The sequence below is a fragment of the Hirundo rustica genome, chromosome 8 (assembly GCF_015227805.2).
Source record: "Hirundo rustica isolate bHirRus1 chromosome 8, bHirRus1.pri.v3, whole genome shotgun sequence".
Taxonomy (NCBI): Eukaryota; Metazoa; Chordata; class Aves; order Passeriformes; family Hirundinidae; genus Hirundo; species Hirundo rustica.
This window is the reverse complement of record NC_053457.1, coordinates 6,926,800-6,949,236: the sequence shown is the minus strand read 5'-3', so window position 1 is coordinate 6,949,236 and position 22,437 is coordinate 6,926,800. Positions and strand designations below refer to the sequence as shown.

The window sequence follows — 22,437 nt, the reverse complement described above, 5'->3', positions numbered from 1 at the left end:
TTTTAGCAGGTGCTCAGTCAGTTCCACTAGTTGACAAGTATTTCGGCTCACAGTAACAAATATTTAGTAAACTCCCAAAGGGAATAGCATCAAAGTATGCATCCTGAAGCCATCAATTTAGACAAGTTAAGTGCTTGAATTTAGCAGAGTTCTGACTTTCAGCACAGGGCTGAAAATATATATACACTCATAATCATATAAGATTTTTTTTTCTTTGTAAATCACTGTTCACTAACCATCTTTGAACTTGCTTTTGCTTTCAAGAGCATCCCATTTCCCCCTTCACTCAACTCTCAACAAAAACAAAACAAACAACCACATAAGCCACCAAAAACCAACCTAGGCTGGGTGGAAAGACCAGAAGGATAAAAGACTGTGTGTAAATAACCAACCAGGCAGTAGCAACAGTACTGATTTACACTCCTGAGAGCCCAGCTGCAAATCCAGTCACGGAGCCACCTCCCTCTAACAGTGAGGCTGCCCATGGTTGATTCTCCCTCCTCTTGCCCATCCCCTCCCAGCACAAGCTGGAAGCACTTGGCACAACACAGGTTATAACCCAAACTGACACTTGCATAGTGACTAATGGCCATCCCTTGTGACAGCACAGCCCCGAGGCACCAAGGAGGTGAAAAGGAAAAGGTAAATGTTCTAAACCTGACTAAATAAGAGTGTAACGGCGTAAAATTTTTTTCTGGGTTTATAAACAACAAAGTAAAGCTGAGCAGTGCCCACTTCAAATGATGCTGTAGTGCTCCCCACACAATACAATGGAATAGCTTCATTCCTTTAGGGGTCATCTTCAAAGGAGGAATTGTTTTCTCAGCTGAACAGAAACACTCTTTCACCACCAAGCTCCATTCTGGTATGAATTCAGCATTGTTAGTAGACAACCCACCCATCAGTGCCCCTACACATCTATCAAAAATACCTTTCTGTTTTATTAGATTTGCCTCTGGCAGAGCATCATGTCCAAAATCAAGGATATGACTGAAATTTTCCTCACACTTAGAAAAGATCACTGACTTACCAATTTTTCTTTCAGACCCTTAATCTACACCATCCTTTCACTTACCACAGGTCATGTTCCCAGATGTCAGAGCAACATCTGCCTGGTTTGTGCTTTAACACAAATGAGTGAAAGAACAATCACCTGTACACAAGCTATCTAGATTCTACAGCATTCAAGTTCCACCGTTCAGATGCCATGGAACAGATTTGTTTAAAAATAATGAAATTGCTATTAAAAAAAAAAAATAAAAAAGGATGGGGATTTTTACTTATTATGTGAGTTTAAAGCTTTACCTGGTAATTGGTAGGCTTGTTCGCATGTGAAAATTGACATTTGTACTCAAACCTTCACATGGCTGAAGACGTGTCTGTAAGACATTTGACAGCCCTGAGAGAGCTGAAGGGAAAGGAAGAAGTGGGAGTCTGGCAGCGGGGAGATGCTGATGCCCTCCCGGGGTCCCGCTGCCCCTGGGAGGTGTTCCCAGCTCTGCTCCGCTGCCCGACGCATCTCTCACGGGCCCTCGGAGCTGGCAGCAGAGCCCAGCCCAGAAGATGCACAAGCTCCTCAAAGCCACGTGAGCAGCTGCAACACCGACAGGCTGATCGTTCCTGACACAGCATTTCAATTTACGCCCGTGAGGAAACTGCAAGGCAATTTTTCCAGCGTACCTGAGAGTTAAGAAAAACCTCCAAACACCGTGAGGCTTCTGATGAAATTAGCGGGATTTGTGACATTGACATGGATTACTTTCCCTGCTGCCCACGAGTTTGCAGCAGCAGAGGCTGTGACAGCAACAGCCCTTAACATCTCAGGGAGAGCAGCAGCCAGGCTTTGCATCATGATCAAATAATTCCATGTTCCCAAAGAACACAAGAGCTCCTGAGCACTACACACAAATGGAAATCACTTCAGTCCTACTAAATATTGTATAAAACATAAATCATTAACTGTGTGCCAAGACCTGTCCCTCTCTTCTGATATGTACTGAACAAAGAACACAAAAAAACCCTTCGGAGATTTCACCTCTATTTTAGGAAAGGCACTGACTAAGCAACCAATTTCTGTCCAGAAATTATTACAGGATAAACCATTTCTAGTTTTCACAAACCAAACTATGCATAACAGAGCTGCACTGGCAAGTATCAAGCAAGCTATCCTATCCATCTCTTATTTTTAAGAGCGGCTTGGCTTGTTCTGTGATACCATTAAAGGCTCAGGTCTGCCCTTGGATGTACTCAAACTATTTTCAGTGTAGGACACAGCCCAGCCATCCAGAGGCAGAACCGTATGAAGCTCTAAGATAAACTTGAAGAGAAGAAATGGGGAACCTGTATAATGCAGATCCTTCCCTTGCTGGCCCTATCCCTTTCCTGAACCTTTCAGAACCTTCAGTGAAGGCCTGGAATGTCCTGAATGCCAGCAAACAGAAAGAGTGGGCACAGAAGCACATCCCCTCTACAGAGCTAAGCGCAGCAATTCGAAAATATCTCACCTTGAAATTAAATGGGATGGGACATAACACAGGTTTTTGTTTAGTGTGTGTTTTTAAAAAGGTCATTTCTCTCATGCAAGTCTTGAAGCAAGCCTTCCCAGGAATGTTATTACTCTGTAAATTGCTTAACCAGTCAAAAGCAGTGAAATATTACCCTCAGACTGCCATCCTCCAACTAAACAGGAACATAAATCAGCATGACTGTTGCTAGTATCATACAAGACTAAGACAGTGCCTGATCCCACCGGCCTTACTTTCTAACCATTGGTTGCCTCGGGCTCTTTACTGTATAAATTATCCAGAAACATTAGCATTCGTTGTTGTTCCAGTGCGATTGGAAGAGTCGAAAGGATATTTCTGCATGCTGCTTAAGCAAAGGGTAAGCTTTGTGCAGTATCATGTGATCAACAAAAAATCCCCGAGTACTGCTTGCTTGTGGGTGGTGCAGAGGAACAAGAAGTGACTCACTACTCATAGTGGAAAATTTGGGGGGAAAATGTTTTAAATAGTCAGGAAAGCACAAAATGGCAAACCATATTATTGGACTTCCTACGCCCTATGTACTGGGTAACAAAACCATGTCTTTGATATGAGAATGATGCCCAAATGTATGAGAGTTAAGTGAAGCAATTGCTGGGTCCTGCTCCATTCTCCTACTAGAGAGGGCCTCTACCGGCCCTGAACATGCAGAGTCCTAAGAAACTCTGAAAGAAACTGGAATAAGCTACCAAATTCCAGTATGACACAAAAGGGACAGGGGGGTAGAATCCAAAAAAAAGCATTTGGTGGAGCAAAAGCTCTCTATTTTCTCTCATTCTTAATATGCAGAAATAAAACACTGAAAGAAATCCATATATTTGAGATTAAGAAGCAGATACTTATCCATGTGCCACTCTGGTTGCTAAGAGATTTCCCCTCTACAGCAGTGTTGTATAAACAATAAAGCATTTTTGTCCACAAAGCAATTGTCTCACCTCACTGAATCAAGAGCCTCTCGCTGCCATATCCCTTCTATACTGTTCTAATTCTGAGCTGGGAGGAAGCTCCCTTACACAAAGACAGTGCCTGGATCTGGTCGGGCATGCTATTGTTAAACTTGAGCACATCAAGTACAACGTGGGCTTCCTGCAGCACGAGTAGATTCAGCTGAGAGACTGTTCATCTCAGCTCACAAGCCACAGGGGCAGAGGGGACAGCTCCTGTAATTCATTCCTTACCGCTACGGACGTTTTCAGCTGGGGGGAAACCCACCCTGACAGCAACATTACAAACCTGCACATAACCTAAACAGCAGCCAAGAAAAATATCACTGTTTCAGGCTGGTTTCAAAGAGCAGCACCTCAAAATTCACCTCAAAGGCAGAAACTTATCATCATACTGTCCTTTATCCTGGAAGATGATTCAGAAGATCTCTACATTCACACAGAAAAAAAAAAAAAAAAAACTACCTCCGGTGTGGATGGCTGCAGCAAATGTACTGCAGCATGTTAGGAGTCTCCTAACGTGCTCGCCGGAACAGAAGGCAGTGGGTTTCTCAGTGCTTTTCATTATGCACAGTACTGCCATGGCAGGGAAAAAAAAGAAAAGGGCAGGGAAATGCTGACTCTCGCCCAACCAAAAGATGCACATATGTTAGAGGAAATCTACATGTCGTTTAGGAAGCACATGCACCGCTCCTCTGAGCGTATGAAGATTATCCAATGCCCCCCCTCAGGGGGATTTCACAAAGGCACACAGAAATACTACATGCCCAGGTTTCTGTAAAGGCAACTGGCTCCTTGATATGCTCTTGAAAAAAAAAACAACATAAAATACAGCCAAAGACAAGAAATCGTGGCAGGGCCTTATTTCTGTGGAGCAGAGTACAAGGTGTCATTTATAAGGACGCATCTCCAGAGCTGCCAGAGTAGCTGGCCTCTTTATCTGTCATTATGCCACAAACCATAACTATTTTGCTTTATACCTTAGAGAGAAACAGTAAGCCTGGAATCACACAGAGGCTCCTGACCTGAACAATGAGCAATGCAGTGCCTACTGAATTTTTCAGATCCTACTTTGCTGAAGGGTTTTCTGCAGCTAAGACAAATCTACAGCAGAGAAAAACCAGGCTCCGTAATCTCAGCCACGTATTTTCTTAACAAAAGAAAGTTGCTAATAACAGACTGCTACAGCTTAATTCTGTAAAACAGCTCACCGTTAAGAAAAAAGAGAAACACTGGAACACCTTATTTCTGATACCTTATCCCAAAAATGGACGTTTCAGAAGCCAAACATGTGACACAGTCCCAACACAAAGAAAAAAAATCTGCCTCTACACACATCCTTTTTAAGTACCTGTATGTAAGACTAAACTCTCATGCCGTGCTTTGCTATTAAACCTACCAGAAAGCTCAGCATTAAACCTCACATGATGGTTACAAACTATTTTCAACTCACAGACAGTTTGCATATCACAGTAACATAAGCGGGAAATGAATGCACACCTTCTGCATCATCACTGCAATCAACTAATATCCAATTAAACATTCAATTGCTTTGCAAACCCCACAGCCGCGGTTACAAATGATATTTTACAATGTTAACAAATTACTCCCACAGCTACCAAGTTACAGGCAAGAACGAGCTTTTAACACTTCAACTGCAAGGTAAGAAAATTAAAACAAAAGAATCCCTGTTCAGAATTTGGCACAGATGTAGATACCTTTTTCTTCCGATCCCGGGATCTTTTCCTGTGTTTTCTTTTTTTCTCAGTTTCTTCCTCAGCATTTATTTCTAAATCCCTGTTTTTCTTTAACTGTGATGCTGCGTGAGCCATAACGCATTAAAAATCCTTTACAACAATGCTCCCTTGTAAAAGGTGATTTCCTCGGGCACCTTTAGCCAGCCCTTACAGCAAATGTTCCAGTGATTGGAAGGAGATCTGTGACCAGAGCCAGGAACACATTCAGGATTCAGAGATCTCGCAGCAGCTTGCAGTCACCACAAAAACACATAGTTGCAGATTTCTTCCTATACCTTTCTGCACCTGAACCTTTGCAAAACAGTGCAGCCATCGTAATGCATTTAACGTAATGAAAAAGACAGCTGGGACAGAGAAAGCTGTATTATGGCTGTATCCCCTGCCACCAGCTGGAAGTGTCTAAGTGACTCCACTGAAGGGGGAATGCTGAAAAGGAGCGCTTTCTATTAAAAAAAATTCCAGAACAATAACATGTGCTGCATTGTTTTATCTTCACTGATCTTCAAGCGTGTTTTCAAAACCTATTTAAAAAACGCAGCGTTAGTGTTGTATGTCTCTCAGCTAGTTTTGTATAGTAAGCCATTTAACCTATAATGGAATGGAGCAGCTCCTACTTTAGGTTAACTGCTGATGGTGACAAAAAAAATAAAATAAAAATTTCTTTTTACCATGGAGACTCTGACTGCATTATGTAGAAAACAATGCATGCATTGCCATATCTTAACAGTGTGTTCTTTATACCGATTTTTCAATTCTAATACATATTGTGAGAGAGGATTACAGAAAGCCCTGTTGTATTCCCCCCCCCCCTTTTTTTTTTTAAACATACTTATTACAACACATCATACAGAAAGAAAGATGCAATCATACTGATGTGTGAAACAGGCATTTAATTCATGGGAGATTTTCTGGCACTGTTCATTTACGTGGTCAGAAAGGGAAATCGGCACTATTTCCATGTAGTTGGAAATGTACTTTTAGGCTTTTATGTCAGGACTTGCTTCAATCATCTTACTATTTTTGCCACCTGAGTCCTCAATGACTGCAGCTTTTGAATATTCATCATGGGAGGTAAAATAGCAGCAGTATTAAGGCCTGCAGGAGGATCTTTTACTGGGATGAACACAGGGCAAGCATCTAGTAAATAAGGAACCATATTTTTTCTGCACTAATATGAACAATCAGCAGCTTGCCTCAAGACTGCTGTTTTTAACCTTTCCCAGTATTCCTAGCAGCATGCCCCACTGTAATGAAGATTAGCATTTTAAGGCAGTCCGATTTCTTTCAGAATAAAACCCAAGAAGTCTCTCCAAGCAAAACCAGTGTATTTTACATGGCACTAGCATTTCTTTCCAGAAAGAAAAAAAAAATATATGTTGTAAAAATAAAGTTAAATTTAAATTTGAAGTGCAATTAGCCAAATAAGCCCGAATCTTCTCAGAGCAACTTAACATCCAGAGACGTCTCACACATTTGTAAATAATCTTCCCCTGAACTTGAGAGACATTTTTTGAATTCTGGTCGCTGAGGCCCAGCCAGCAACACGCTTTAGTTTTCACACAACATGGCTAAAAGAGAAATAATCTTTTAAATCTCCAAAACAGAAATGACTTTGAACACATCGTATGTTGTCCAAAGGGCAGCACAGAGTGCCCTGTTTGTCCCCTGTCCACAAGCTAACAAACCAGGTTTAAAAAGCTGTTTATTTTGGAGTGATTTTTAAGAAATGCTCAAGGATGGAGGCCATGGCTGTGTGACCTTAGGGATTTTTCTTCTTGATGCAGTAAAAGCAGGGTTTCTGTGTGCATGCAAAGCCCCTGTACCTGTACACCACTACGTGACTCTCCACAACTGAAAGATTTCTCAAGCTTTCAGAAGTCTTTCATATAATTCATAGAATGCTGCCTTTGGAAAGCTGCGGGAAGAGGAATGCTGCACTGGGGCAATGCCTGGTTTTGAACCAGAAGCAACTGGTTCAAAAAACCTCCCACTTCTCTATGTCCTATAGAGACTTGAATAAACGCACTTCTAGAGATGCAAAGAGTACACCCCAAGGATGCTCAGAGCATGCTTTGAACTGCAAGGCACCACTGCAAGCTGTCAAAGGCCACGCTCAGGCAGGCACCTGGATTTTGGGCCAGCTCCTCAAGGATGCCCAGGGCAGCAGTGAAGAGACTCTGCTCTAGCGCAGGAGCCCTACCAGAGAGAGGAGCTGGCTTCTGATTCATGGGGCTGAAGAAGGAACCTCAAGGACAGTGACCTCAGATTTTGGTGGGAAATGGAAGACTGCCGTGTGCCTATTAAAACATTTAAAAATAAAACAAGGCAAAGAAAAAGCACCCAAGGCTCTACTTTCTAGCCTACAAGCCACCTGCATGACCTTGCCAGCTGTCCTCTTGGAAGCTCAGATCCTTCTCTGTAAAGTAACGTTGACATTAGTTCCCCCGTCTGACAGAACGCAGTTATCAGCACCGAAGTGTTTAGAAAAAACAGCAGAACCAGAACTTAAAGTGGATTCAACAACATTCAGTAGAGTTGGATCTCTCTTATTCCCAGCACATTTTCATCTGGATTTGAAAGACTCATGAGTCTTTGCCTTAGGAAACCAACTTTATTTGAGCCGCAGCTGAAGTGAATGCTGCTGTCATTCACCACTTGCTGGCTAATCCTGCGACATCCTATAAGCCTTTTAACCATACCAGCCTGTAATTTATGCCTAAATAACCTCATTAAATGAAAACACAAATAACGCATCATCAAGTGTTAGGTGGCTAAAATACTGGAAGCAGACTTCAAAAAATTCTGGCACAGAGAATAATGTGCACATATCCGGCTGAAACGCCCGAGTGCCACCTTATGCACAGGTTGTATTCTAGGCAGGTAGAAAGCAGCCCGAGCTTTTATTAATGAGAATAAATACTAAGAAATCAGGATAATAAGTGAACTCACCCAATCCCTTGAGATACGCATAAATTGGAGGATTTTATCTGTCAGCCAAGACTGCTTCATCCCAAGGAATCTTTTCCGCTAATTAATCAATTGGACATAACATGCAGATGTTTTTATTATGTGGATTACAACCCCTGCTTGAACTACAGAGTCCAAACTCTCCTCCAGAATTAGATTTCAGAAAGAGAAAATGCCTTTTTAAGCTATAGTTTTGAGAAATTATCTTTTAACGATGATTAAAAAAAGAAAAAAAATCAACATAAGGAAAAAAAGATCCCTTACAGTTGAAGAGATACTAACTAGAGAGATTTTGTGTAGCTTGTAGGCTGGGACAGTCTCCAAGAGGAAAGAGGTTGCAAGAAAAGCGTGAGTAAAAGATTCAGACTCCTGTGGAACGGCGACTGTATATGTACAAATCCTGCTCTTGTGGAAATGGTGAGCTGGCACCATTCACTGGAAGGTGATAGGGCACTGCCAGATGAAAGCTGGATGAAGTGTGAAGGTTTTCACGCCAGATATGTCATAACTCACTTCAAGGGAATTGGGTACTGGAAATCTTCATTAAGTGCTTCTTTTCAGACTTCAGTAAAATAATTAAGCTATTTGATTTCACCCTTAATTACAAAGTTAATGAAATGCCAATGAGTGTTTCAGCACAATCCATAGGGTCCTGATAAAGAATGATAAATTGTATCTTACTTGAACAATGGGAAATTTACACTTTCTGTTAGCACAAGGATAATGTCTACTTAGCTTCATCTGCTCACAAAGTCATAATAATAATGGCTGGAAGTGATTTTATCAACCTGAAAGCGTGTCATTTGTTTCGGTTGAAGATGCTAGTCCCACTGCTAAAACTAGATTCTAGAGACTGCAAAACAGCATTAGCATGTAACATTGGGATGGATTTGGAAAAAAAAACACAAAAAATTTATAGGAGGAAAAGGGGTTCTCAATCCAATTACTTGTGTTAATTCATCAATTGGTCAGCAGCTTATAGAGTGAAGATAGTACTAACAGTTTTACAGGTTTTTACCTGTTTTTTAAAAAAACAAATTATACAGCAGTAGAGGGAAAAAAAAAAAAAAAAAAGAACAAGAAGAACAAGAGTTACTAGAAATACAAAAAACAATTCAATTCATGAAAATATCATTTGGGGAGAAGACTAGGCAGAAGAAATTTTAAAAAACCCAACAAATTCTTTGTGAAAATGAGTTAACCATAAAAAACTTTCTAATGAGTCTTTTAAGGTTCATCTGCTCATTAGTTAGACTAGCAGGCCTTGTGTCTCAAAATCAAACAGACAACACCAAACAAGACTAACAGCTTTTTTGGAATCTAGTTTAACTTTTTATCTCCTGTCCACACATTTCATGTCCAGGCTGGGATGGACCCATCTCCAAAGATGCAGAAGATCAAGGTCACTAATTAGCAAACAAATGGAAAATAAGAACAGTTAAGGCTTGTTTGGCTCTTCTGTGTTGTTGCATTGAGTTTCTCCCACCACCTGCTTCTCCTAGCAGAATTCTATTTTGGCAATAACAATCCCAAAGAAACTTGGGAAACGTGACAGTCAGAAAGGGATGAATGCGCTACACTAAAGAGCAGGGAAATACTTAAACTGCATTTAATACACCACTTTTACAGTGCTAACTCCTTACCTTCTTTGAATTCACAGTATAAAATTTGGAATTGTACTGAATTATGTTCTGTTTCTTATTTGACTTCTTTAGGGCACAAGAGATTAAAAATGCTTTGGAAATGACACAAATTCAGGGATGCTCTGACGAAGGCCAGAGGCTTACAACTCCTTAAATGACCCTTCTTAAATTTCCTGCTGGAAATTCAAGTAGAAATGATAACAATTGTGAAAACAAGAACAAGTCAACAAACAAAAACCCACGCCCAAACAAACCATCACAATAACAAAAACCAAAACTAAACCAAACCAATCCAAAAACCCCTCAAACCCTCCCGGAAACACCCCCCCAGAAAACAATCATGGAATATGTTTTTTCACAAAACCCTCTTCAGACACATCACCTGCCTTCTGAGCTGAAACAAGATCAAAGCAGCAGCCACTTTTGAGCTCGTGGAATGAAGTGCAAAATTACTATTTCTCTGTGCAAGGATGACACATCTTGGCTTAACTGATGAAATTACACCTCCTGTGGTCCAGCTTACTCAGAGCATGAGGATGGCTGACACATTTGTGAACTTTAACTTCAAGCTGGAGGCATGACTTTTAAAGAAAACTGCTACAGCTTTTTGTTTGCCCTGAAGACTCGCGCTGTAAATCTGGACAGTTCAAAAGCTTACTCAAGGCTCACTCAGCCCGTGGCTTCAGGGGCAGAGGAGATGTGGAAATAAATCTTCAGCTGTCCCAGGCCACCACGTAAGCATGGTAAACCCTCCTGCAAACAAAGTGGGAGAGGGAAACAGTGTGCTCATGGACCAGCAGAGGAGAAAGGACTTGAGAAGACTGAAGAGCACCCAGGACCGGAGATCACCAACCCTGACTTTCAAAACAGGGGGATTTCGTTTAAGGCCTACACAGAGAAAGGGAGCTCACAGCGACAAATTAACATTAACTCTTCTGCGAAGATGGTGTAAAGAGCTTCATCTCTGACTCATAACCAACTAAGGAAAAGGTACTGATGGTTCTTATTTATAGAGGCACACTAATTGCAAGATAGATTTTGCGGGGGTTTGCAGTCTATCCAATGCAGGGAACACCGGTAAGAGAAATATATATAACCTCTAAATTGTTGCGAAGCAAACACACCTAAAAATTTCTTCCCATTCGTCCTCTGCCAAGAATAATACTGCTAAAACTCTATATTTACTGGGAACCACTGAAAGTGCAAAAAGCATGCACTTTTAAAAAAATTGTTTCTCCACTTTTTTCCCCAGCAATTCAAACAGCACACTACAGCCCGGACTGAAACTCCCATATAGAGTGTCAGTGTCCTAGGGATGCTGACAAAGATCCCCAGGAAATGGCATTAAACTGGTTTCACACATCTTAAGGGGTAGAACCTACATCCCAAACTGACACTAGATCACAGCTACATCGTTTTCAAGCTTCACTTGGAACTACTCAGTGGTGTTCTGAAACTGTGTACTGATATATTAACTTTCCTCAGGTTCCTGCTTTCATCACCTCTCTCTGCCTAGTTCACCACGCTCTCCTAGCTACTGCAAGCCACAGCAGGACAAGCAGGAGGTCAGTGGAATGGTGCTACAGGGCACCAAACTGAGTTCTGACCTGGACATTCTGTTAGGTGTGTCTGCAAATGACACCAACAGAGACAAGAAGAGATACCCGTGTGTGTATAGGAATGAGTGCAGAAGCAAGCTTGGTACCAGTTTTGCACTCCCACACACAGAACTTGAACGCTGCCTGTGATGTGATAGGAGGATCAACCCCATCCTGGCGAGCTTCAAAAAAGGAAACGCAAAATGCCATTCATCAGGCTTTTATGATTCAGCTACAAACTTCACCCTGAGTGGTCAATTAATCACTGCTGCATCTGTTAGCTTCTGCTCCAACACACGAAAGCAATCCGCTCACACATCCAGTGAACACAGCCTGAGCTGGGGTTTCCTCCAGCATAAGGAAAGCAGGTATCAAGGAGGTGGCTCTCAGAAGCTCCTCTGCTGGGTCATCCAGTCCCCAAACAGACACAAGATGAGTTATTCCCTGCTCATCTCAGATGGAAAACTCCCTGTCTCAGAGTGGTTTAAAAATAACACAAAACAGCAGCAGAAAATGTCTTTGTGGTATTTCAAGTTTCTCAGCATCAAGTCCCCCCGCCTGCTGTCTCTTTTTCGGAGCAGTAGCAGTCTCATAATAAGAAAAGTTACACAAAAAGCTTTTATTAAAAACCACTGCAGAACCTGCAAAGGTGCCAGGAAGTCAATGTGCTTAAGCAAATGAGGCTACCAAACAGAGTGGGATGGCATCAGTCAAAAACAGATGCAACACCTTTGCCTGCAGTTAGTAGATCACTTTCCAGTACCCTCCAACTAGTATTCTTTGATTTTTGTTAGGTTCCCGTCAGAAATATATACTTTGGGTTAAAAGGAAATTTGACCAAGTGAGCCTTTCCATAAATGATTGCACAGTGTGTATCCAGGGGGAGCAGGCCTCTCTGCTTTAGCAACATACTGCAATCATGAAAACACAATTTAACCTTCCTTACCACGACACAGCCCCAAAAGGAAAAATACTTTTAACTTTGGACAAAAGCAGCACTTTATCACCTTCTGAAACGGGTTATTCTCCCCACCCACTGCCAACATTAGGGAGCTGCAACGAGTGACCCACTGCTCGCTATTTTCCTCTTGCCAAGCTCTGCACATTGTGAGCAGCATACTTATTTTATTTTGAAATAAAAAGTTGCTGAGTAAGCGTAACAAAGGACCCATCTGCAAAGGTCACTAGAAAGACTCCTTGAAGTTGCCAGCATATCCCCGACTCCCCAAGACCTCCAGCTGTATAACTCTTCTGTTGAACTTCTGTGGTGCAAAAATGCAGAAATTATAAGAAAGGAAGAAAAACAGCTCCTTGGCTTGTTTGTAGGGTAGGTGTTTTTTTCCTTTTTAATGTCACTGAACTACTTGGATACATAAAAAATCTACTGCTAACATGCAGCATTCCTAAGACAAGGAAAACAGGTGCATGAGAGGAGAGCTGCAGTTCCTCCCTGATCACTGCCACATTTGAGTGCTGGACTGAGGCTCCCTCAGCAAGAACAGAGGATATATTTACTCACTCTGACTTTCATTGCAGCCTTCCCCCTTCAGCCAAACTAAGTGCAGAATTTGCAGTGAAGGCACTAGTCCCTGCCAGTGTGCACACAATTTCTGAACCTTTAAGGAAACATCAGGAACTAAAATATAATAGCAAAAAAGAAACCTCCAACCCACTCCAGCATAAGAAACTCATTTAATGAGATTCTTTAATTATTCATTATTCCTTTTCCTATGTTGAAATGACCATCTTTGCCTCATTCCCAAAGGATTGTCTCCATAATTAAGTCAGGGAATCATTAAATTCTCAACATGCTGCACGAGTGAGATTTTAAGTGTTCTGCACACTCCATGCAGCAGTAAGTTGACTTTTATAGGAAAAAAAAATGCAAAAAAGCAGAATCATTAGCAATCAGTAACAAGAGGCAGAAGCATATCAAATGCATATTTTTCAGGTGACATTTTTCTCACTTTCTCTTAAGTAAATTCATATGCCAGTCATAAAATCTACAAGTTTACGCTTAAAACAATTGTATGTGAAAATTCTCAGTTTCCTTAAAATAACAACCAGCATTATAAAAACCCCCTCAGGGTAATTTTAGAAATGGAGATGTATATTTTACCTCAAAAAAAACCCACAAAAAACCAACCAAAACCTAAAAATCGCAAACCAAACAACAAAGTCCAGCTATTAGTACTTTGATACTAATATCCTGCTGGAAGAAACCCTTGGAGCAAGAGAGGCAACTACAAAAGATTCGTTAAAAAATACAAAACTCACTGCCCCTAAAGAAAGTCAGAAATGTTTTGTTTCTTCATAAATTTCATATAAAGCTATTCACAGGAGGCCAAGTTCTTTCTTGGCCTAGCAAGAGCAAGTGGGCATATGAGAAAACCCACTTACCCGTATAATAATTATAATTATCACAGAATAGGCGCATTGGTGTGCTGCCTGAAAGCCCAGGTAATGTTAGTGCCCTATTCAGAACAGCAGAATGTGGCAATTCCTGCCCAAATCTGCCTGTAATGGAAGACACAGTGCACAGGGGGTGGGAGGGAACGTATTCCTCCTGCTTTAGAGGGGGTGGCTGCAAACAGCAGAGGATGAAGTTGGAGGGGGAGTTCCTTAGGGTGTACTGCATGGCAAACAACGTACATCAACACATGTTTATGCACCAGGGATGTAAACACAAAAGCAACAGCCTGGAAGACACGGGAAAGAAATCCTTCTCTCCTACCCAGCTTTGCTTGGGTCTCCTCTGGAACACTGTGTCCTGTTTCAGGCACTAAATGTCGAGGAAAAAGTTGTCAGCTGGAGACGAGAAGAATTTTTTGCTTTAACTCCGAAATCGCTCTTCTTCAGAAAACAACCCCAAATGCCCCCCTGAATGTGTGCTTAGTAACAAATAGCTTTAGGTGCACATATCCACATACTCTTAGCAAAGACAAACACCAGCCAGCGCTGCACCTTGCGCATTTGCCTGTCTCTCCCCACCAACCCTCCTGGCTTTTCCTTTTTTCCCCAAAATAGGCAAACCCAGATGACTGGAGGCAAACCCACATAAAAACTAAAGATTACTCTTTTTCAAATTTTTAGAATTCTTTAAATTTCTGTCCCTGTGATTTTGTTTTATTTTAAACTAGTTTGTGGAGGGGCTGAGAAGGAGGAATGTTGCAGGGAAATTCCATTCAGGGGTAAAGGCACTGTTCCCCTTTTAAAGATAGAATAAATTCTGACTAAAATGTTTAATGAACCTAAACTTCAAATAATCAATACTTCACAGGGCAGAAGAGAAGAAAACACACAAGAACTGTTGCCCAGAACCAGCTCCAAGGGTACTAAAATGGGTGCTAACAACAAGGGTATCTAACAACTCCATGCAGTTCTTGCCAGGACACAGGAATTATATAGGCTTAAGATAAAATTCCAGCCACTGGAGTTTTTTGATGTTCTGGGTTTGGTTTTGGTTGGTTTTTTGTTTGTTTGTTTGGGGTTTTTTGTTTGGTTGGTTTTGTTGTGTGTTTTGTTGTGGTGGTTTTTTTGTTTGGTTTTTGTTTGTTTCTTTGTTTGTTTTTTGTTTTTTCTTTTGATACTTCCTGGAAAAGAAGCAGGATAGCAAAAGGCTGTTGAAGATCAAATTAGTACTAAGCTTGAAAGAAGAGGGTGGGGAAAGAAAACTCAAAAAAACCAGGAGATAAAATTGTACACCAATCTGGTTAAACTTCCAGTTTTAGAGATCTCCTGTATCTGAATCTGTCACCATCTGGAAGTTACTGGGATGAACTGCAATCAATCTGGATTGTCAAGAGGAAACTATAAAATTAATTTAATTGTATTTCATGGAAAGGCGACAGGCACTGGAGACTGGAGAAAAGCAATACCTGTACCTGACGCTCTCATAAGCAAGGTAAAGAACATGGTGTTGATGAAAAGATTGTTAGATTAATCCAAGAGGGATCTGCTAACCGAACTCGGGAACAAGATACTAACATTCATTGTCAAAAAGGATGGATGTTCTGCAAGATTTGCTTCTCTCCAATGTTTTATTAATTATCTGGGCAATAAGAAAAGTTTATAACCAATGCAAACTACTAGAAGCATGTGTGTGTGAAACTTTAAATCAAAACGTTAAAAAGTGAAACTTTAGACCAAAATTATAAGTAAGACCAGAGGAATGGTGTGTGGGGGAAAAAAAACCCCAATCAAAACAGATGACTTTCAGTGAAAATAAGGAGGAATTTTTTTTTTTTTTCCCACAGGCTAGAGAACAAGGACTGTTACTCAGCATTGTCTGCAGGGTATAAAACCTTGCAGGTTCAATGCAGGACAACAGAGAAGCAGCAGGGTAGAGGGCAGAGGCACAAGCCTACGCAGTGAAATCACCTTTCTCTTCTGTTTAGTATTTGCAAAGCCACAGGTATGCTGTGACTGACTTCTGCTACACCGCTGCCAGGAAGATAGGAAAATTTGGGAAACAACAAGAGCAATCAGAAGTGTGTAAAACACATCCTCTTTTCGCCTGAAGAAAAGATGACTGATGGAACATGGCAACAGTCCTCAAGCCCATCAAAACCTGACAAAACCAGAAGGAAATAGTCTGTTCTCATAATCACTACAAATAGTCATGGGAGTAGAAAGTTTCAATTGCAGCAACCAGATTCGGGTGCGATACTAGGAGAACTTTTAACAATAGGGAAACTCTGCAACAGCATGCAAGGGACCAGAATGGAAAGTTTGTAACTTTCCTTTGTAAAATACGTCATGTGATCCACTTGGTCAATCTTAGGTGTGTGCTGCCTGTGACCGTCCTATGAGCGCTGTACCAAGAGCTATCCCAGCTTCCAAAAATCTGTTCTTAATTCAACCTTATTGAGACAGTACAAAACTATCTTATTGGTTTCAGTGTTGTTTACTTTGGTAAGGTTGACAGTTAGAAATATATTTTCTTAATGTAAAAATCTATGACCATTAGCTGCTTCGTATTATCAGAAGCAAAGATCTAAATGAAGAGCCAAATCAAAAGAGAACACTGATGTGTTTGAATTATTCTGGCAAGTTTGAAAGCCTTGAAAAAGGTATTTCTCTATGTATCAAAAATAGAATTCTAAAAATCTACTTTTTTCCCGTAAGTCTAAAAATTAAGAGGAATTAAACACAAGAAACTGTATAGAACTGCAGAGTATGCTGAGAAGTCTGCTCTAAATTGCAGGCACATAAATGAACTCTGAAGAAAATGCAGCTGAAGGTCCTCAGGCCAGTGAGGACAAGCACAGCAAGCTCACTACCCTGGTCCTCAGGAGAGCAAGCTTTGGCCTCTTCAGGGATCTGCCGCGGGATAAAGCCTCCAGAGGGAAGAAGGACGCAGGAAAGCTGGTTGATACTCAGGGATCACCTCCTCCAAGCTCAGAAGCCATGCATCCTAACAAGAGGAAGCCAGGCAAAAACACCAGGAAACCTGAGTGGATGAACAAGGAGTTCCTTGATCAACTTAAAACCAAAAACAAAACCCAGAGAGGGTGGAAGCAAGGACAGGTGGCCTGGGAAGGATACAGAGAAATTGTTCAAGCAGCCAGGGAACACGTTAGGACTTTTAAAGCCCTGACAGAATTATGCCTGGCCAGGAACATCAAGTGCAACAGGAAAAGCCTCTACAGGTATGCTGGTGATAAAGAAGACTTAGGAAAATGTGGGTCCTCCCTGGAAGGAAGCAGGAGGCCAGGTTACCCAGGGGATGGAGAAGACTGAGGTACTAGACAAAGTTTTTGCCTCAGCCTCCGCCAACAACTGCTCCAGCTGCACTGCACGAGTCGCAGGAGGCAAAGGCAGGGACTGGGAGAAGGAGGGACTGCCCACTACAGGAGATCTCGTCTGAGGCCATCCGAGGAGCCTGAAGGTGCACAAGCCCATGGGGCCCGATGAGATGCAACTGCAGGCCCTGAGGGAACTGCCAGACGAAGTTCCTCAGCCATTATCCACCATATTCAAGAAATGGTAGGCTGGTGGAGCTCCCACTGACTGGAAAAAGGGAAGCATAACCCCCATTTTGTGAAAGGAAGACCCAGGGAACTACAAGGAACCCATCAGCCACATATCAGTGCCTGCCATGAAGAAGGGTCAGAGCGAGACAATCTTTAAGGATCATTCCAGCCCAATCCAAAACATTTCATAATCCTATGGAGTCCTAGGCACCATTTTATCCTTACACATTAAGATGCTCTGTTTTACAGCACATACAAAATCAAGATTATATATGGGCTCTTTAGGGAAATTGCCACATTTTTGGCATTAACTTGCAAAACCACTACATAAAATTACAGCTATTTAGAGAAATCAGAGTAATTGATAATGCATCTCTTCCAAAATATATATATAACATAGGCTATAAAAGCATCAAAAAATATTAAAATTTGATTTTTAGCCCTGGAGCTGCTTTTTAGAGCTACAGTGTATGTTCTGAAAGGTATTCAGAGGCTGCATAAATACAGACTAACAAACATTGAAGTTATAGAGGCCACAATCCCGTAGAACTGCAGTTTGAGTAGCTCTGCCATTTGGCAGAGGCTACAGACACAGCAATAATGAAAATCAAATTCTGGACTGCATCACAAGAACTGTCTTTGTGAACAGCAAATGAACAACTTACATACTATCATACTATTCAGGGAAAAAAAAAAAAAAAAAGAAAAAAAGAGAATCACTAATCAGAATCAGCCAGTTCTCACTGGCTCCCACTGCGTAGGCTGAATAATTGTCTCATCATGATAATAGCCTTTATGATAACCATGATCTCACCAGTGCACTCAAAGATCCAAAATGCTGCTGGTGCTCACACTCCCACAACAAGGCACACTTGCTCTTTGCATTTGAAGAAAGTCCTACTCTGCGGCTCCAACCCTTGGCTGTGTTAATGCAGGCAGGGTGTAATCTCGTTACTTTTCGTGCCTTTGCTTTCAAGCCACTAAACCTATAGATTTCCTGTGCAGACAGAGCAGCACAGACAAGAACTCCTCTTGTTATGAAGACATCTCCCATTCTGCCATTAATTCAAAAAAAATAGCAGAGTTATCAGCAGTAATAAAAACTAGCAGTATGCACCTGATAAATAAAATAAAAACTGAGATGCAATTTTATGTTCTGTGGCACATTTTCTCCATCTAATTTCTGCTTCACAGAGGTGGCAGGTTACAGTCTATTTTGCACTGAGACCAGGGCATAAAACACGCATTTTGCCACCACTTCCCTTCTCTCCTCTCTCACTGGAGGCCTGGAGCCATCTGTTTTTAGCACAGCATTATTGCTTTCTCCGAGTTAACAAAGCAGCGAAAATTAGCACCAGCCACAGGTCTGGTTAAGCATGTCAACTCAGGCAAAAAGGAAGGGAGCATTCATCAGTGTTCCATCAACAACACCCGTGGAAAAACCCAAGGTATGAAAAAGAGCATGGGATGAGAGGTTTCCATTCCTGATGGAGAGGCAGGAAGAGCACCCCTGCTGCAGGGTGTTCTCTCTGTACTGACACGGGAGCTGTCACTGTCTCCTCTGGAAAGGGCAGAAACTTCTGCCCCATGATAAAGGCATGCCACAAGCAGCCCACCCACAGAACTGAAGCATCTCTCTATTTGCCTTAGTAAGATATTAATCAATTAATAGTTGTGGTGAAGCAACTGGGTTCACACACAAGGAGAGGCCAAGGGAGAGAGAAGCACTTGGAACAACTTAGAAGTGCCAGCTAGGATTTATCATCAGTACAAACTAGTGTCAGGGAAGGCTGTGGACTGCTTCCAGCTGGATTTCCACCCTACAGACTCCTCTAGTCTCATTCCCACCTGGTTTAAGCACCAGGTGGAGGATACACAGTGTCATCCTCCAAAATGTCACAAAAGTACATCTATCCTTTTTAGTTTTTACAGCACATGAGGTCTCAACAGCCCCAGCCTCAGTGCAGAAGAGAACAACTGCCACAGCAGCAGCGTGTGCCAATTCCTGGAATGCTGCTGGAGCCAGCTCCGGGACAGCCCGACCGCCCGGACAAAGCCTGGCTACTGCTGCACACGGGGAAAAAGAAAAGCTCTCTGGCAGTTTGTTGTCGTGCTGCCTGGAGTAGGGACTGGCCTGCCAGGACATGAAAGATATGAATAGAAACCTCTCTGAAGGACACACTTTTATTCCTAAGAGAAAATAAATCATTGCACCGTGAACGGCACACTCAGTCTGATGTGCATGTGAATTTATTCCATCTGTACCATGGGTAAACTGTCCGAAATCCCGCATAAAGCCTCAAATTTAAACAAGCTGCTCCCTGAAAAGCAGAGGTGATTAAATCTGATTTTCCTTATCCCTGTGGATGATGTGTCTCCACAGCACTCACTGCACCACAGCTTCAGGGAGGTCCCCAGTGCTCGTTTCAGGCTCCTGCCACAGCTCCCCTGGCAGCCCCTGCCAGCCCTTCCCTGGGTGCTGGTGTCTCCACTCCAAGGTCCTTGCCCACCACCACAGCATCCTGTCCCCTGACATTCCCTGTGGCTCTCAAAATGCCTTTTATGATTGCGTGGTCTTGCATTTCCTCAGGAAGCTACAGCCAAATTGCACACACACACACGCAAACTGAAAAGCAGAAGCGCTGTAGAAAACTGTAGGTATTTTGTTATAAAAGGTAGGAAGGACAAGGTTTTCCTCTGTGCTTCGATATCTCCCCTGCACACCACAAAGCAACGTCGGAGAGAGGTTGTGGAATAACGGCTCTCTATGCTTTTTAAATTTTACTTAAAATTAATTGGCCCGGTAATAGGTAAGCAGGAAGATGAATTTTCAATTTCGTGCTTGGGTAACCTTCAAGGCATCTAGGAAAGATCACGGTGAGTGAGGCTGAAGCCCTCAATGTTCTCCTTCAGTTGGCAGATTTTTGGACAGATCTTTACTCTCTCAGAGGGACAACTTCTAGTACTTGAAGCTTTTAAAAATCGAAAAAACTTACATGATGACACAACTGCAAAGGCTTAAAGGGATTTCGAAGTCAAAACCTATGGAGATTCAGAATAATGCAATCTGTCTTGTACAGGAAAAACCCAATTTACTGATACAGTCAATACTACCAGATAATACAAGGAGCCTGATAAGAAAAATTAAGGCTACCTACAAAGGGCGCTCCTTCCATGTTCTACTGCTCCCCAAATGAAAGTTATGGAAAGAGAGATAATTACTGCCTTAAAGTACATCATAAAAAGTGGAACTAAGTCAATTAAGTCAAATGAAGCAAAGGTTTGTCAACCAGAACCAGCAAGACATCTCTGCCTGCCTGACCCACAAGAGGAAAACAATAATAGCTTTCTACATTGCTTCTTGTGATTTTTTTACGTGATGTTTTGACAAATCAAAACCATTTTAAGAAGTTCCAATTACAACTTGTATTTAAAAAAAAAAAAAAAGGGAGAGATCCCATTGTGAAAAGGTGTCCTATTTAAAGAATCTTTAAAGCTGCACAGAGGTTCCAACTGTTCTTCCTTTTTTAAGCTCCTAGCACAAATCAAAGATGTTCTTCACCTTTGTTATCACGTCTGCTGAGGAAAACATCAGACTCATAGTCCCAGATGTGGCGGTAGGCACCCAAGTATCTTGATCAGATTATTGAACTCAGCTGTTTTAAAAATTATAGATAAGGACACAGTTTATTACCACAGCAATCTGACCCAGCAGCATAAACCTAAAAGACTACAGACCTTTCATTTCCAAAGCACCAAAATACTTTTCTTTTTTTTATATTTCTTAGCATTGAAAATAATTTGCTAGGGAAAAACATGTTTCCCAAAGCCATGCTTCTCTGGACAGTTTTTATAACCTTATGCAAAAATCCAGTAACTGAAAGAACTGGGGTTTTGGAGAACCATTTAAAAATTTGGACAATTAACATTATTGGCACCACAAACAAAAGTAGAAATTTGCTAAATAAGATCCTTTTCACAACAAATGGTTTTGATGAACAGCAAATTTTGAGTCCGGGGCTATCTCTTGGTACATAAACTAGACCCTTAAATCAAGGGAGAGCAAGAAACAGCTAGATAGCACTTTTGTCCAAAATTCCTTTCCAAGAAAGGAAATAGGAGCCCTGATCACATGTTTTAAATTCCACCTACATGGAATATACCTAGCATATACACCTTCCCTTCAGAAAGGCCTGGCCAGCAGACCACACTATGTTCAGGGAACTGAAACAGAATTTTGCCTCTCTGAAAATTACCTTTAGTCCATTTCTACTTAACCTGAAGTGTATAAGCTACAATAAAGGCAAAAAAGTTGGTGTTTGAGGCTGGGGTGGGATTCTGGTTTTACTGGAGAGGATCCAGCAAGACCAGGGTTGAAGAAGAGCAAGCCAGAAAAGTCAAACCTGGGTACGCTTGCTGCCACCTGGCAGCAAGATTAGGACCCGAGGTAATAAAGAAAAAACTTCTCTAGGATCCCATGGGAGGCTTGCAGGAAAAACTGAGAAGGACCATCACGGGCATAAGGAAGCAGGTTCTCCTTTTTCACTCTCCCTTTGTCCAGAAGGGCCGGCAGCCCCCAGCACTCAGCCTGATGCGGATGCAGGGCTTTGGCTCAGGGGTCTGAGAAGCGTTCCCAAGGCCTGTGGCTACGAGGGGTTGTGTGAACTGAGACCTGGTGGCTCCAAAGTGACTTCAGAGAAATGAGCAGGCGGTAAGGCTGGCAGCAGGAACTGCCGCTGGAAGCACAGACTGCTTTCTGCAGTCACACCCATACAGCAGAAAGCTCCACAATTCAACTGTACCTTGCACGTGGAAGTGCCATTTCCTTTGAACTGTACAAAAACACCGGTGATTCATTCCTGTTCATTTTCTCCACGTCAGGCACGATTTTATTCACCTTTATCGTACTCCTCTTTATTCATTCCTCTTCAAGCTGTACAGATCTATTCTACTGAATTTCCCCTCACATGAGAAGTTATTATTTTGCTATTCTTTAGACCTATGCTCATT

At 41.8% G+C, this 22,437-nt stretch overlaps 1 protein-coding gene across 7 annotated transcripts in view; it reads right to left on the bottom strand.

Annotated features, from left to right (window-relative positions):
* ANK3 (ankyrin 3) overlaps nucleotides 1-22,437 on the bottom strand; it is a 349,693-nt gene that overhangs the window by 191,861 nt on the left and 135,395 nt on the right. For 2 of the 7 annotated variants that reach the window (XM_040072037.2, XM_040072039.2), the window contains exon 1: nucleotides 5,206-5,613. The exons of 3 other annotated variants lie outside the window; for them this stretch is intronic. In XM_040072037.2, coding sequence (XP_039927971.1) covers nucleotides 5,206-5,319 — 114 coding nt within the window. In that variant the 5' untranslated portion in view covers nucleotides 5,320-5,613. Of the gene's footprint in view, nucleotides 1-5,205; nucleotides 5,626-22,437 lie in introns of those variants that run through there. 2 more of the 7 variants (XM_040072041.2, XM_040072035.2) reach the window with 2 other exon arrangements.